Raw genomic sequence first — 16,932 nt, forward strand, 5'->3', positions numbered from 1 at the left:
AAGTAGGCTCTGTGCAGGGAACCCGATGTGGGACTCGATCCCAGGACTCAGGATCATGCCCTGAGCAGAAGGCAGACGCTCAACTGCTGAGCCACCCAAGCATCCCCATGTATTCATTTTAAAAAGAGAAACACAAGTTTAAGACATCTGCCTTTCACGACTAATATTAAAAAAGAATTTTAAGAAAAGCATCACACTTGCATATTTTCTCTTTCTACAATAAAGTTTTCTTAAATATTGATGCCAAATTTTAGTAAAGCTACCTTTGTTTCCTTTTTATTATGAGGAGAAATAAAACACCAGAATGGAGATCAGTTAATTTTCATACATAATCTGGCCATTTTCACAGAGGGAGAAAAACTCACTTTTCTAACAGTCCTGCCGGCATGTTTCCTTCCCTGTGCTAATATTACTTTAGCCTAATGGGAGAGCAAAGGTTGTTATAACATATTGAACAGGATTTGTGAAACACTTAAGTAAGTTCACTTCTAATTTTTTCTCCCCGCAAATATTTTACTTGCAGAGATTCTCAACACTCTACAAACAAAATATTCCTTTGGGATGTTCTTCAGACATGTGAAATCACCAATTAGCTGGCTTAAATAGATGCAGAAACATCAGATGTAAAAGATCTAATTTACGTCCGTTTTGAATTTGAAGTCCTCAGCTCTCTGAAGGAAGAAGCAACTTTTCGGTCAGAACAAGTACACCAGCATTAATTTTTTTTATAGGTGAATTGTAGGTACTTTAAATATTGGCCTTGATTTGGAAATTCATGGGACAATATCTAAATTCTTTACTGCATCATTTACTTAAGTGATAATTACAGATATCTAATTTTAAGAGTAACATTTTTCAAATATATTATTGTTTTTGCAATCACACTTTAGTAGAAATCTAAAACCGGATAAAGATAAATTAATCACTACCATTATTGTTTCCAGAGCTACCTGCGGAGCTTTACACCACTAAATGACATATTAAACCAACATTAATTTTGCCAACAAAATGTTTCAGCATTTGGCAAAAGAGGTAACAAAATGAAAGGCTGCATTATATCTCCTGCATGAAAAAGCTTGTGATCAATTTGCTGTCACAGATCATTTAGCAGACAACAATGACCCAAGAGGAAGGAAACTGTCAACACACTGTCTTGTGAAAGAAAATACACCGTCTTTAAGCACAATCGTCTCCATTGTTTTTTTTGTCTGTTTGACGAGACGACCCCTGACCCTCTCCCTTCCCAGCAGTGTCCTGTTCAATTTCAAACTGTTAGCCTTCAGGGGCTTTCTTTTCTTCCCCAGAATAATTAAAAATATTACCCTAAAAGGTATAACTTTGGAATAGTTTGAATATACAAAGCAGAAGGTCTTAAACATTTGAGAATATTGCATTTTCAATTCTGTAAAAGAAACAGTGCCTTAAAATAAGAGAACATGAACACTTGTTATGATTATTCAGATAGGCTACTAAGTTTACAGGGAAGTATGAAAAACACATGTGTTTATAATTTGAAACATTAACAGGAATTTATTGAGTATTATCATTGGCATTATGAATATGAAAAAGTAGAAGACATAATTTAAAACTGAGTATCAGAGCTTATTATCCTATTGGGAAAATAAGATATATACCTAAATTGGCTAATAGAATAACTTTATATATTAACATATAAACTGTTTCATCATTTAACACAGACATTTGGAAATGACAATGACAGATACTTCTTTGGCAGTGGTACTAAGCTAAAAAGGTTGGAAGAGAGAGATGTAACTTTGTCTTGGGAGTCTTTAGGGAAGGAGTCACTTGGGATATGGACCTGGAACAGTTGGGGGAGGCATTTCAGGCAAGGAGAACAGTACTAGTAATGGCTCAGAAGAGAAGGAGCATGGTGTGTGCACTTCCACAGATAGAGCATGTTGGGGGATGAGACAACAGTAACGAGATCATTGACTAGAGTGGAGAGTTCCAATTTCAGAGGAATTGGAATTTGATAAAATAACTGAAAATGGGCAACTCAGGTCTTCAGATTTAGGCAGAGAATGGGCTAGAGTTGACTCAGTAATCTGATTTATTAGGTGATAGAGAGTAACCAGAAGTTCTTGAATAAGGCAAGTAAATTATGAACCGAGTGTGTAAGAGTTTTTTCTGGCATTAGTATGCAGAGTAGAGTATATGAGAGATTAAATGCAGGGAGACAAGTTAGGAAAGAGATGCAGTAATTCAGGCAAGAAATGCAGAGCTAAGAGAGGGTGGGAGCAGAGACTATGAAGGGGAGGAGATGAATCTCTGACATGCTAATGAAATGACTGGGCTGGTTTTCTGATAGAGTGTGAAAGGTGAAGGAATCTACGGGTCAAATATTCTTCTAAAGCCCAGAAGACCATTTAATTTTGCTATTAACAGAAAGCATCTAGAGATTCTGAAGTAAAATATGAGTTTAAATTTAAACATGGGTTTTAGGTGATGACCTTTAGGAGTGTGACTGAGAAATTGAGACTGGAAGTAAGAGATTTGGGTCAAATCAACATAAAGGTTGATAGATGATGCCATTAGGGAAAACAAACGCAGAAAGAGTAAGTAAGTGTTTAGAAAAGAAAGATCAGAAACCAATTAAGAGTTAAGAAGAGCCAGTGAAGGAAACAAGAACATTCATTAAGGGAAGAAGAGAGATGGGGTAGTGCTAGTTCATGGAAGCAACACTGATCACAGATCATCATAACTAATACCATAATGAAAAGTTTAAAATATTGCTAGAAACAGGAGTGAAAGTTATCTGCCCAGAGTCACATAGCTAATATGTAGTGGTACCTGATAATTTTATTTTATTTTTTATTTTTTTAAGATTTTATTTATTTATTCATGAGAGAGACAGAGAGAAAGAGAGAGGCAGAGACACAGGGAGAGGGAGAAGCAGGCTCCACGCAGGGAGCCCGATGTGGGACTCGATCCTGGGTCTCCAGGATCACACCCTGGGCTGAAGGTGGCGCTAAACCGCTGAACCACCCAGGCTGCCCAGTACCTGAGAATTTTAACACAGGCCAGATGATTCCAGAGCCTTTACTCTTAATCATGATATTACACAACTAAATATCCAGAGAGTTGTAGGGGTTTAATCAGTAGGCTCATAAGTTTGAGCCCCATGTTGGGTGTAGAGATGAAAGAGAAAGAAAGAAAAAAGACAGAAAGAAAGAGAGCAAGAGAGAGAAAGAAATTGACATGGAACAATATAAACTTACCTGGTAAGTTTATGTGGATCTTTAGGAAACTCAAGGCTGTTCTCTCTCACTGTAAAGAAAAATATGAAAGGATTCTGGTTGACTTGGAAGAATGAATACATAGCTTTATGTAAACTCTTTCCAAAGTCTCAATAAAATGGTAATAAAAGAATAAAAATAAAGCATAAAACCTCAAGAAGAGGAAAAGAAAAATAGGTAAGAAAAAGTTTCACAGTGAGAGGTGCCTGGATGGCTCAGTCAGTTAAGCATCCAACTTGTGATTTCAACTCAGATCATGATCTCAGGTCATGAGATCAAGACCAGTGATGAGCTCTCCATCTAGTTCTGTGTGGAGCCCTGTGTTGGGCTCCATACTCAGCAGGAAGTCTGCTTCTTTCCCTCTCCCTCTTCCTCTGCCCCTTCCTCTGCTCACACATCCTCTTTCTCTCTAAAATAAATACATCTTTTTAAACAATTTTTTTCAAGATAAAAGATGTCAAGTGGTAATTGTCTTAGCCAGAAATTTGAAACCTAATGACATGATGAGGGACACCAATAAAAAGCACGCAGATTTACACTTCAGAACTTAAGAGACAATGTAGGAAACAACACTTGGAAAGTGCCCTACAGTTTGATTCTACTGCATCTCTGGCAAACACCTGGTCTGACTCAACTCAAGCCTGAAGTGGCCCTAGACCAGTCCACTAACAACACAGGGACAAAAGCCTGTTTCTGACAGGAAAAGAGAGCCACTAAGATGACTGAAGGCAAAAACAGGTCATCTACAATAGTGGTGCATGTACAACACACACAGGAGGCAACCCTGAATAACCAGGTTCTGGTGAACAGAAGACATGAGCAGTAGGGCACTACAGGACTTCTTCTACATATGTCACTACTTCCAATAGAAGGAGACATTACTGACCTTCCTAACACAAAGACAGACACAGAGTTAGACAAAATGAGGAGACAGAGGAATATGCCTCAAATGAAAGAACAGGGCAAAATCATAGCAAGAGAGCTAAACAAAATGGAAATAAGTAATATGTCTGATAGAGAATTTAAAGTAATGGTCACAAAGATATTCACTGTATTTTATAAAAGAATGGGGGACCTCAAGGAGACCCTCAAAAAAGATATGGAAAAACATAAAAAAGAACCAATCAGAAATGAAGAACTCAATAACTAAAATTAAAAATACACTAAATGTAATAAAGAGCAGCCTAGAGGAAGCAAAAAAATGGATCAGTGCCCTGGAAAACAGAGTAATAGAAAGGAATCAAGCTGAATAGGAGAGAGAAAAAATAAAAATGAAAAAAAAATAAGGGAACTCAGTAACACTATCAAGCATAATAACATTTGCATAATAGGGATCCCAGGAGAAGAGAGAGAGGAGGAGGGTAGAAAATGTATTTGAAGAAATAATAACTGAAAACTTCCCAAATCTGGGGAAGGAAACAGAAATCCAAATTCAGGAGGCACAGAGAGCCCCCAAGAAAATCAACCCAAGGAGGTCCACATAGAAATACATAATAATTAAAATGGTAAAAAGTAGTGAAAAAGATTATTTTTAAAGCAACAAGAGAAAAGAAAACAGTTACATACAAGAGAAACCTTGTAAGGCTACCAGCTGATTTTTCAGCGAAAACTTTGCAGGCCAGAGAGTGGCATGATATATTCAAAATGCTGAAAGAAAAAAACCCTGCACTCAAGAATACTCTATCCAGCAAGGCTATCATTCTGAAAATAAGGAGAGATAGAGTTTTCCAGACCAATAAAAGTTAAAGGAATTCATCACCACTAAACCAGCCCTACAAGAAGTGTTAAAAGTGTCTTTCAGTGGAATAGAAAGACTATACATGACTATACATGACAAGACTAAACACGAGTAAGAAAAGTAGGAAGCACAAAAGCAGTACAATTAAATATATCTATAAAAATCAGTCAACAGATTCACAAATTAAAAGTATGTACAGTATAACACAATATACCTAAAACAGGGGGAGAGGAGTAATCAATGGGTTCAAACCTAAGTGACCATCAACTTCATATAAACTGTTACATGCATATGATGCTATATATAAACCTAATGGTAAACCACAAATCAAAAACCAGTAACGCATATGCAAAGTACTAACCTATCGATAGTTACTTTGAATGTAAATGAACTAAACACTCCAATCAAAAGACACAAGATAACAGAATGGATAAAGGAGTAAGACCCATCTATATGCTGCCTCAAAAAGACTCATTTCAGACCTAAAGACACATGCATATTGAAAATGAAGTGATGGGAAAGCATTTATCATGCAAACAGAAGTAAAAAGAAAGCTGGCATAGCAATACAAATATTGGACAAAATAGATTTTAAACCAAGACTGTAACAAAGACAAAGAGGGACACTATACAATCATAAAGGGAACAATCCAACAAGAAAATATAACAATTGTAAATATTTATGCACCCAAATTCATAAAGCAGCTAATAATAAGCATAAAAAAAGAACTTGACAGAAATACATTAATAGCAGGGGACTTTAACACCCCACTCATGTCATTGGATAGATTATCCAAACAGATAATCAATAAGGAAACAGTGGCTTTGAAGGATACATTGGATCAGATGGTCTAACAGACATATTCACAGCTCTCTATCCTGAAACAGCAGAATACACATTCTTTTCAAGGGCACACAGAACATTCTTTAGATCACGTTAGGCCACAAAACAAGTCTCAACCAATTCGGAAAGACTGAAATCACACTACACATCTTTTCCAACCACAACACTATGAAACTATAGATCACCTGCAAGAAAAACTCTGGAAAGAACACAAATACATGCTACTAACAATGAATGGGTCAACAAGGAAATCAAAAAGCATATAAAAAAAAATACAGGGAGACAGATGAAAACAAAAATACAATGGTCTAAAATCTTTGGGTTGCAACAAAAGTTGTTCTTTGAAAGAAGTTTAGGGGCACCTGGGTGGCTCAGGTCATGATCCCAGGGCCCTGGGATCAAGCCCCGCATCAGCTCCCTCCTCAGAGGGGAGTCTGCTTCTCCCTCTCCCTCTGCCCATCCCCCCACCACCTTGTTCATGCTTGCTCTGTCACTCTCTCGAATAAATAAATAAAATCTTTTAAAAAAAATGAAAGAAGTTTAAAGGAATACAGGCCTCAAGAAGCAAGAAAAATATCAATCTAACCTTACACCTAAAGGAGCTAGAAAAAGAAGAACAAACAAAACTTAAAACCAGTAAAAGGAAGGAAATAATCAAGGTTAGAGCATAAATAAACAAAATAGGAAATAAAAAATAGAACAAATCAATGAAATCAGGAGATGGTTCTTTAAAAATATCAACAAAACTGATAAAACTTTAGCCAGACTCATAAAAAGAAAAAAGGGAGAGAGAGAGAGAGAACTCAAAAATCAGAAATGAAAGAGGAAAAATAACAAGTGACATCATAGAAATACAAAGGTTTATAGGAGAATATTATAAAAATTCATATGCCAAAAACCTAGAAGAAATGGATAAATTTCTACCTCCCAAAACTGTAGCAGGAAGAAATAGAAAACATGAACCCGATGTGGGACTCGCTCCCAGGTCTCCAGGATCAGGCCCTGGGCTGATTCCCCATTCATTTGGGGAAAAAATGATTCATATAATTTGTTCTTTGAAGCTATAAACATATTTCTTTGATAGAAAATAAACATATTTGATAGAAAATAAATAATATTTTTAGTTAAAACTAGCAACTAGATACTTTGCTAAAAGTTACTGGACTACCTGGTACAATGAAATACAAACAAGAAAAAAAGGTTCTAATTTTGCCAAGGAGATCCACACACACCATCCTGTTAAACTTGGTTGCTGTATCTCCTGACATCTATGAATAACAGGCTATCTATAACAACAACGTAATCATCAACAACCACACTAGGTCTGTACAATGGTGCTAAAGCTCATGTTCTTTAATGAGTAAGCTATGCTATTGGACTAAATTTCTTTTTTGCTGACATCCAGGAAGGCGTATTCCTGCAACTAACAGTAAAAAACAGTCCCTCTAAAGAGAAAAACCAAACCAGAAGTCCTATGAGACATCACCTACTTTAAGCACAGAACCCATTTTCTTTAAAATTGTTCTACTGTTAGGAGGATGAAACAAACAAAAAAAGCTGTCAATGAACTAATTCAGAGCATGAACTGAAGAAGGATCAAATGCCTATCATAGTATCTTCCTAACCACAAGAAGAATGGGATGGATTTGCAGAATGACCAGGTTTTTTTTAAAGCTGTAGGATATAAATTAGTATTATAATCTCCCTAATATTTCTATAATTCCTCTCTATTCTAATGATCACTGTCATAATATCTGGCAGTTATTATATTACAGTTTATTCAGATAAATATCTGAAACTTATTAGTATGACTCTCCTTTACTTAGCAAAAGCTACAGGAATATGCCTGGCGAAAAGAAAAATTATGTCAGGTGTGACACTGATAGTGAATTTTACTATTTTTATACTCTTCTATTTTCTTTCAAACAAAGATTTTTAATGATTATATAAACTTGATGATTTTAAAAAAACCATGATAGGGATCCCTGGGTGGCACAGCGGTTTGGCACCTGCCTTTGGCCCAGGGCGCGATCCTGGAGATCCGGGATCGAATCCCACATCGGGCTCCCGGTGCATGGAGCCTGCTTCTCCCTCTGCCTATGTCTCTGCCTCTCCCTCTCTCTCTGTGACTATCATAAAATAAATAAAAAATTAAAAAAAATAAAAATATAAAAAAACCATGATAAACAGAAGATAAATATTATTTGACTATATAACCACATAGAAATAAAAATTCACTCAGCTTGGGAAAAAAAGTACATACAGGCTTATATAAAATCTCTTTGTGACACTTTAGTAAATAAGTAGCAACACAAAAGCTGGGAAGCAAGATAGCTGTTATGCGTTATCTCCTTCCAGACCTCTTCTCCTCCCTCTTCCAAGTTTTCATAAACAAGTTGAGGCCTAAGTTGGAAAGTACTTGAAAAACCCCTTTGTTAGTCCAACTCTCAACACTGAGTAAGAAGCTCTCTCACAGCATCCACAAAAAAGAGCTCTTAAACTTTACTAACTGAACACTAGTTCTCAAAGCAGGCTATTAGTGATGGCAGCCTTTTCCATTCTTAAGCAACTTGAATTTTTAGAAAGTTCTCCCTCCTGCCAGCCAGGATCTGGATGGGCGTTACCGCCAGGGATGCTTACAACTTCCACGGCATTTGCTGGTAAGAGAGATCAGTCAGGCATCCAAGTGACTATGTAATTTGTTGTGCAAACCAGAGCACAAAGTCAAAGGGGATGCTAGAAATAATTATACCAGGACTGTCCTGGGCAGTCTGGGACTCACTATCAGTAAGGGAGAGAGGGCCCAGGTCCAAAAGAGGAGGGCAGGATTGGGGAATGTCTTTGAGACCCCCACCTTGAGCTGGGTCTGGGCTCAGAGCTTAACATGTTGTTGTCAATTACACCAAGTTCAAGACCTAGCTGCTCAGGCTAGGCAAGCAACACGTTATGTAAGGTTTGGGGAATGAGAGGCATTTGCATGTCTGCATACCAAATACCAGGCTTAGGCTTAAGATAAAAAATTAATTCCAGACCACTGATTATGAGGGGAAAGTCCCCAGTATAGTCAAGGTATGTTCTGGTACAAGGCAGGGCCAAGCCGGCAGATTCTGAACTATAGCAGCTACAATCTAGTAGGCCTGGGGAAGGTAGAGCTGAGTGTAGCTACTTTAGTTTTTTGAAACAAAGAAGAAACTGCCGTTTTCTATATGAAAGTCTTTCAAATATTTGAAAACAGCTTTTACAACTGCCTTTTGTCATTTCTTCCCACCAGCTAAATATATACAGTTTCTTCAGCTCAGTAAATGTGCTGCTCCAAATTGAGCATGCTGGTATTCCAGACAAGGGCCCACCACATCAGAGTGGAGTGGAGTTATCATACAACACATGCCTAGAGGAAGGGCACTTCCTATTAGTGGTTCACATTAAGTTTATGATCAAATAGCTCCCCAAGAATTTTTTCATAGAGTTCTGTTATCAAGTCAGGCCTCTCCCATTCTTTACTTGGAAATTTTAATCCTTTGATTCCAAGTGAATGACTTTATGCTCATTCCATTAAATTTGTAGGCACAAGGGAAGGGGAATGCCTAGTTTGAAGCTCTGGCTCTGCAGCTTGCTCTCTGCAGCCTTGAGCCAACCACTTCATCAATGATCCTCAGCTCCTACTGAGGAAGAGTCTGAGGATCAGATGAATAAATATATGTAAAAGCATTCTGTAAACTATGAAGTAAAATCAAGATCTAAGTTTACACGTATTTCTTCATTTGTTCATTCTACAAATTTTTATTCAATACCTACAACCAGGGCCTACACTGGATACTGAGGATATAGTTCTGGCCTATAATCAACACCTACAGAGATGACACCATTCGCTGGCCCTTGAGTTTCTCATTTATACAATAAACTATCTGTTCCAGTTTTGTGTTACTTAGAAATGTGGCAATTCCCTTTATGCTTTTTCTAGACCTCTTTATTAACATTTGAAATAGATGAAAGATGATTCTTGCAGCATTCTAGTGACACTTTTCAAGTAGTTACAAGTAATTCTCACTGGATGCAGTTTTTCACAGACATCCACATAGTTCTAGACTACCATATAATTTAGGGTGAATGAGTTTTCTGCAACTTCTTTCCCACTCCTTGCCCCTTAGCAGATGTCTCTGCTATATCATGGACACTCTTTCCCTTGGAAGCTGCAAGAAGTCATTCTCTTCATGGTACCCAAGGCTACCACTCCTAGTCTGGCTGAGATGGCAAGCAAACTTATAACTATTTACTGTCTTGGATTTCCACATATTTCACCAACATAACTAAAGAATATAGTGAAAACCTGCCAAAGTACTATTTGCTGTTGCTCATCAGCAGGGTGATTTGGCAACTGGGGCAGCTTTTCTGTCTGGCTTGATGATACAGCTGGAGAAGCAAAAGGAGTGAAGGATGGCATCTAGTGGGCAGGTGGACAAAAGGAAGGGCTGACTTCTCTCCAGTTTCTTTCTCATCATTCTTTTTGGCAAGGCAAACCCAAAATTTGTTGCACAGAATCATTTGCCATATAAAAGCCTTTAAAACCAGTTTTTAAATTTCCATTTACCAGGCTATGGATATAGTTTTTTTTTTTGGGATATACTTTTATTACAGAATATTTCTTTAAAGTGGTAGTACCACAGAGCTCAATGGAAGGTTAAGTAATATAAATTGTTCATTCATTCATTGCACAAATAGTAACTGAGCAGAAAGGATACAGTAGTAGATGCTACAGTATACTGGTAGGTCAGAAATGTGGTCAGAGTGATGCAATAGGATACCTCCGTGTACTAACCAGCTTCAAAACTCAGGGAATGTTTGAGGGACTCCACAATAATCATGAAATGTTTGAAGGCACCAAAATGGATGCCTAATCGACATTGCTTGATTTGCACCAGACTCAAAGTGCTGTGGGGGAGCACTTGAACTTCCTCACAATTGTACAGACCCAGCTAATGGACTGGCAGACCCTGGAAGGGGACTGGAAAAAGAAACAGGGGACATCTGAAAGAAAAAGCATGTGAGAGATCCCTTTGGCAGAATGAGTCTGAACAGCAAGGCTTGCTATTAGGGAGATAATGACAGCAGCCGCTATGCCTGGCTGCTGTGCACAGCTGGGCAAGATATAGAGGAAAGAACTATGTCACTGGGGGCCCAATCCTCATTTGTGATGAACTCCTCTGGCATAAGGAGCCAACAGTATTATTCTGCTAACCACAAAGAGAACACAGAAGCAGTAGAAATGCTGGGTTAAATCATGAAGAGGTAAAACTAGGGTATCAAAAAACTACTCCACCAATACCAGTCAAGAAAGCAGAAAGATTGAAGAGCCTCAGGTATCATTTCCACATGGACTCTTAGAAGAAATACTTTCAGGGGTGATCTCTTCCAAACAAAAAGCTGAACACTTTGCTAATCAAGAGGAAAGGAGTCCCAGTTCAGTAAGATCTGGGGTACTGCAGGTGAAATCTGGGAAATATCCATCATAGAACAAAGAGTTAAAATCAGATGTCATATCTTTATGATGGGTAAATAAGTTTTAGTCAGTACCATCCATCCATATGACTAGAACATTTAAAACTACTAAGCTTATGATTGCTGATAATCTCTAAAGAACCACTTTTTAATTGTTTTTTTGATAACTGATTGGCTTGACAAACAGGTACAGTAGGAGAAATCTTAGGATGATTTCATTACTGAAAATGGATACAGAAAATACTATAACAGTTATTTGCTAAACCATTTATTTGCTATAAATGCATAATTAATAATTGGCAAAAACAATAAGGAGGCACTTCTTACATTGTATTGGTTGGCTGAAAAGTCTTAGAACTATTTGTTTGTACAGAGATTCATCTTTAATCAGCATTCGGGCTGCTTCCAAATTCACTGGATTTTCTAGAACTGGATTAGAAAGCATAACCTATAAGAAAAAATATAAACATTCTTAAACTCTTTTGCTAAAGCAAAAAGACAAGCCAACACATCCAACAGTAACAAGTGTTTATTACATGCCTACTCTGTATCCATCTGGAGACAGATACAAAGACAAATGAGACATGGCCCTTACTCTCAGGGAACTCTTAGTCTATCTTGGTTTTATTTTTTATTTATTTTTTAAATTTTTTTCTATCTTGGCTTTATACTGTTGTATATTCAAGAGCCAAATATTAGGATCAAAGTAAGCTACAAGTTCCTTCTTCTAGCCTATTCTTTTTTATCACATGAATTTTTTTAAATTTTTATTTATTTATGATAGTCACAGAGAGAGAGAGGCAGAGACATAGGCAGAGGGAGAAGCAGGCTCCATGCACCGAGAGCCCGACGTGGGATTCGATCCCGGGTCTCCAGGATCGCGCCCTGGGCCAAAGGCAGGCGCCAAACCGCTGCGCCACCCAGGGATCCCTCACATGAATTTAAATTTGATTTACATATAAAGGAAACTCAACATTAGGCAACACTGAAACATTTCCGTTAAAAAAAGAAGTGTAATTTTTAACATAACATATTATTTAGGTCATGGATAAACAAATATATGTAGTAAGGCTATGTATACTTCAACATCCCTCCAGATTATTGAATGATTAATTTGGTATCTATAGTTTTCTATTGCTGCTGTAACCAATTAGCACAAATTTAGCAGCTTAACACAATACAAATTTATTATTTCACATTTTGGTAGGCGGGAAGTCTAAGGTGGTTAGTCTGGTTTCTCTTTTCCAGATTTAACAAGACTAAAATCAAAGTGTCAGCTGGTTACACTCTCATCAGAGGTTCTGAAAGAACGTTTCCAAGCTCAGGTTGTTTTTAGCTGAATTCAGTCCCTTATCTTTGTAGGACTGAGATCACTGTTTCCTTGCTGGCTATTAGCTTGGGGCCATTCTTAGCTCCAAGAGGTCTCTCGCAGGTTACATTTGGACCCCAACATCTCACAGCAATTAAGGTATGAAAAATCCTTCTTATGCTTGGAATCTCTCTGATGTTTCCTCCTGCCACATACATTCTCCTCCCATTCTATTTCTCTGACTGACTCTTCTGCTTTCCTCTCCTATTGTTAAGGGGGTCACATAATTACTTTGGGTCTGCCTCTATAATTCAGGATAACCTTCCTATTTTAAGGTCAGCTGATTAGTAACTGCAATTCCATCTGCAAAGCCCTTTAACAGCAGTAAGTAGATTAGATTGAATAACCAGAGGATGGAAGTCTTGGAGCAATATCTTTAAAATTCTGCCTGCTATAGTATATGTGCATCTAGACTAAATAGGGGTCCCAGAGTAACCAAAACTTTTCGGCCAGACCATGATCTTGTTTATCTAGCACCTCAAAATTATTATTTGCCCAAATTGCAAATATGTATTCAATAATTTCAGTATTCTGAATATTACAACATGCAAATTAGATAAGATGCAGCCAAGATAATAACTACTAGCACACCTAAGCATAGATGAAGGTCAAAATGGATAACTGTGACTTAAGTGTCATGGAAATGATGACACTCATCACTAATGAAAGCAATAATCTGTTGTCTGATATTTCAAAGGCAGTAAGAATTTACTGCTGTTATTTGAGTTTTCTGTTTGGAAAACACATTTGAGCTATATCTCCAAGAGTAAGTATTCTAAGTTGCTTAAATAAGGATTCAGTGTGGATTACACCAAACCTTTCAAAGTGGGTAGGAAGCAGATGAAATCTATCTTCAAGAACAAGTTTTTGGTCTTTAGCTGGAGTGATAATCCTACTCAGAGAGGCACATCTGGTAAAGTTTATTCAATAGTCTTCACATTGACACTGTGCCTAAGACCTTTTGATATTATGTGTACACAAGCTACTAAGTATACTTAATGATTTTTAATAACTGGAATATATTAAAATGTGTGAGTCAGACACCCTGCTAAAATAGTAAAAAGAAAAGGTCTAACTTTTATTTTTTAATATTTTACTTATTTATTCATGAGAGACACAGAGAGAGAGAGAGAGAGAGAGGCAGAGACACAGGCTGAGGGAGAAGCAGGCTCCATGCAGGGAGCCCATTGCAAGACTCAATCCAAGGACTCCAGGATCACGCCCTGGGCTGCAGGTGGCACTAAACCGCTGAGCCACTCAGGTGTCCCAGGTCCAACTTTTAAATGAGCCATGTCATGTGATAGTGTGGAACAACAAAGCAGCTTTCCAGAGGAAAAGTACAAAAAAACTGGAGCATTAGTAAACAACAGCAACAATAGGTACTATTTATAATTTCCAATTAGTTAAGGCCTGTGAATTTGGAATTCCTTTTATGGATGGTGTTGCTATTTATCTTTGCATTAAGTACAAGTGTTCTTATCATCTTCTGTAAGATTATAAAAGTTTTAGGAGATGATTGGTATATTTAGACTTTAAATTTTTTACACACCATTTCAAAAAGCCACTCCCCTGGAAAAAATGTGATCATTATACATAATCTCATCTATTTTCTTTTTTAAGATTTTGTTTCTTTATTCATGAGAGAGACACAGAGAGAGGCAGAGACACAGGCAGAGGGAGAAGCAGGCTCCTCGCAGGGAGCCCAATGTGGGAGTTGATCCTGAGTCCAGGATCATGCCCTGAGCCAAAGGCAGATGCTGAACCGCTGAGCCACCCAGGCGTCCCTATATCTCATCTATTATTCAAAGGGAAGTACTCAGAAATTATGGTTTATTCGTGTACTGTCCATTACAGTGGGCACAAGCCATATGTGGCTATTTAAATTGAAATTAAACAAAATATATGAAAAAAACAGTACTCCTCAGTAACACTAGCAACATTTCAAGGGCACAATAATCAAGTGACTAGTGCCTACTGTATTGGACAGCATAGATATTGGATATTTCTGTCAGCACAGAAAGTTCTACTGGGAAGCACTGGCCTTGAGAGGGCTATTAGATAGCCATTAAAATATTAGATTCAACAATAGGAAAATTGAGATAAAATGGTCAGTGAAAAATAGGTTAAATAATTTATACATATAAACCATAATTGGAACAAAGTAAAAAAAATTCAGGTTCATTTTTTCATTAATGTTATTTAGCATTTACTGTCAGCATTGTCCTGGGTATTGGAGATGAACTGGACCTGCTTCCTGACCTCAAGGAGTTTGTAGTCCAGTAAGGGAAGCTTGCAATCCAATAGGGGAAGACAGGTAAGAAAACAGTATGTGTGTTACGGTATTATAGCCCTCTGACAGAAATTTCCTTCGAGTACCACGCAATGGGTGGGAGACAAAAGAAATCCCTCAAATACCAAAGCCATCAATTCGACCTCTCTGAAGAAAGTCCGGAAAGGCATCCCAGTGGAGGACTCATTGGCCCTGACTCTTCCAATGTAGGCAGCTGCTTCCCGGACAGACTGAGCAAAAGGGAAGGAGAAAATGAGTTGCCAGTCAGAAACTGGACTGAGCACTTTTTAAGATGCAAGACTCGCTTGGGTTTGTAACTTTAGAATTGAGAACTCTATAAATACTGTTTTTAAACTGGATTGAACCAAACACTGTGAGTGAAGAAAAGCATGAGATATAATAGGAATGGGGCTGCACTGTGCTGTTAGGGAGAGTCCGAAGCCCGGGTGTCAGGAAATAGAACTGACATTAACCTTGCAGTGAATGGGCAACTGAAAGATTACACAAAAATATGGGAGAAAATATTAGCGGGAAATGCTAATCACATTAGGGTTGGGGTTTTTCTTTATAACTTTCAGTGATTTTCTTTTCCTTTCTATTTTTTTTTTTTTAAATTAGAGAGAGAGAGAGAACCAGTGCACGAGGGTGGGGAGGGGAAAGCGAGAAGGAAGAAGAGAGAAAAGTCTAAGCAGGCTCCCTGCTGAGCACAGAGCTGTGAAACAACGTTTTACTATTTTTTTTTTTTTAAGATTTATTTATGTGGGACACCTGGGTGGCTCAGTGGTTAAGCGTCTGCCTTTGGCTCAGGGCATGATCCTGGAGTCCTGGGATTGGGTCGCATGTCGGGCTTCCTGCATGGGGCCTGCTTCTCCCTCTGCCTGTGTCTCTGTCTCTCTCATGAATAAATAGGTAAAATCTTAAAAAAAAAAAAAAAAAAAAAAGTTAAAAAAAAAGAGATTTTATTTATGCATTTTAGAGAGGGAAGGAGGGGCAAAGGGAGAGAGAGAATCTCAAGCAGGCTCCATGCCCAGTGCGGAGCCTGACTTGAGGCTTGATCTCACAACCCTGAGATCATGACCTGAGCTGGAATAGAGCCAGATACTTAATTGACTAAGCTACCAGGAACCTTCAGTTTTACTATTCTTAAGGCAGATTCTAATTCAGGTGGAATAGACAGAAATAGGACTCAAGTTGAAGGAATCCAAAAGATCAACCCCAGATATTTGCAAATTATGTTCACTTACTTTAGATTTTGCTCAAATGTCTCTTCCCAAACATGACCTAGCACATGTAGGTGCTCAGCACATATTTGCAGAGTGAATGAGTGAATATATTTGAACACTTAATCTTTAAAAAAGACTGCTTTCCTCGGTGCACTAAGATGGCTAGACAGAAAATTTTTTTTCAGAAATAAAAAATGGGATTTGTATTATAATTCTATGTGTTTGAGAGAATTCAGTTAAGCCAGAATATGTAAGTATTCTAGATAATCAAATTTAATAGATTATCTTCAGATAATATTAATGAGTAGGTACATGGAAACATTACTGAGCTGGATTATAGGTGGTCAAAGCAAGTGCTATTAAAATAATTTATTTTAGGACCAGATGAGAAAGGAGGTTCATTGAGGGTCAGAAATAACACAACACTGAGGCATGCTTCTAAGGACAATGTGTGAATCCAGGGGCAAAGGAGCATTCCAGAGACAGGTATCAATCTGAGAGGAAGACACAATCCCTGCTTTAATTGTTCACTGGGTTTGATATGAAAGTTTACAAAAGAGAAAGTAGCAAAGGATAAAGCTGAACATTTTATTTTTTATTTTTTTATTTTTTTTAAAGCTGAACATTTTAAATTGTAGCTATCTGATTCACCTTTCTGAGGAAGGCAACACTCATGAATGAGGAAAGATCCATTTCCGATATTATGAAGTCAAGTT

General features: G+C 37.6%; 1 protein-coding gene across 20 annotated transcripts in view; it reads right to left on the minus strand.

Annotated features, from left to right (window-relative positions):
- The window catches only part of UBE2U (ubiquitin conjugating enzyme E2 U), a 50,309-nt gene that overhangs the window by 24,055 nt on the left and 9,322 nt on the right, over positions 1 to 16,932 (minus strand). For 13 of the 20 annotated variants that reach the window (XR_003128139.3, XM_025427946.3, XM_025427945.3 and 10 more), the window contains 3 exons: positions 15,119 to 15,223; positions 11,662 to 11,782; positions 3,240 to 3,288 (listed from right to left, as the gene is read on the minus strand). Coding sequence is in view for 19 of the 20 variants with exons in the window: in XM_025427946.3 (XP_025283731.1) it covers positions 3,240 to 3,288; positions 11,662 to 11,782; positions 15,119 to 15,223 (275 nt within the window). In the remaining variant the exon portion in view is untranslated. The remainder of the gene's footprint in view (positions 1 to 3,239; positions 3,289 to 11,661; positions 11,783 to 15,118; positions 15,224 to 16,932) is intronic. The other 7 variants (XM_025427948.3, XM_025427947.3, XM_025427941.3 and 4 more) reach the window with 3 other exon arrangements.

The sequence above is a fragment of the Canis lupus genome, chromosome 5 (genome assembly GCF_003254725.2).
Source record: "Canis lupus dingo isolate Sandy chromosome 5, ASM325472v2, whole genome shotgun sequence".
NCBI classification, from domain to species: domain Eukaryota; kingdom Metazoa; phylum Chordata; class Mammalia; order Carnivora; family Canidae; genus Canis; species Canis lupus.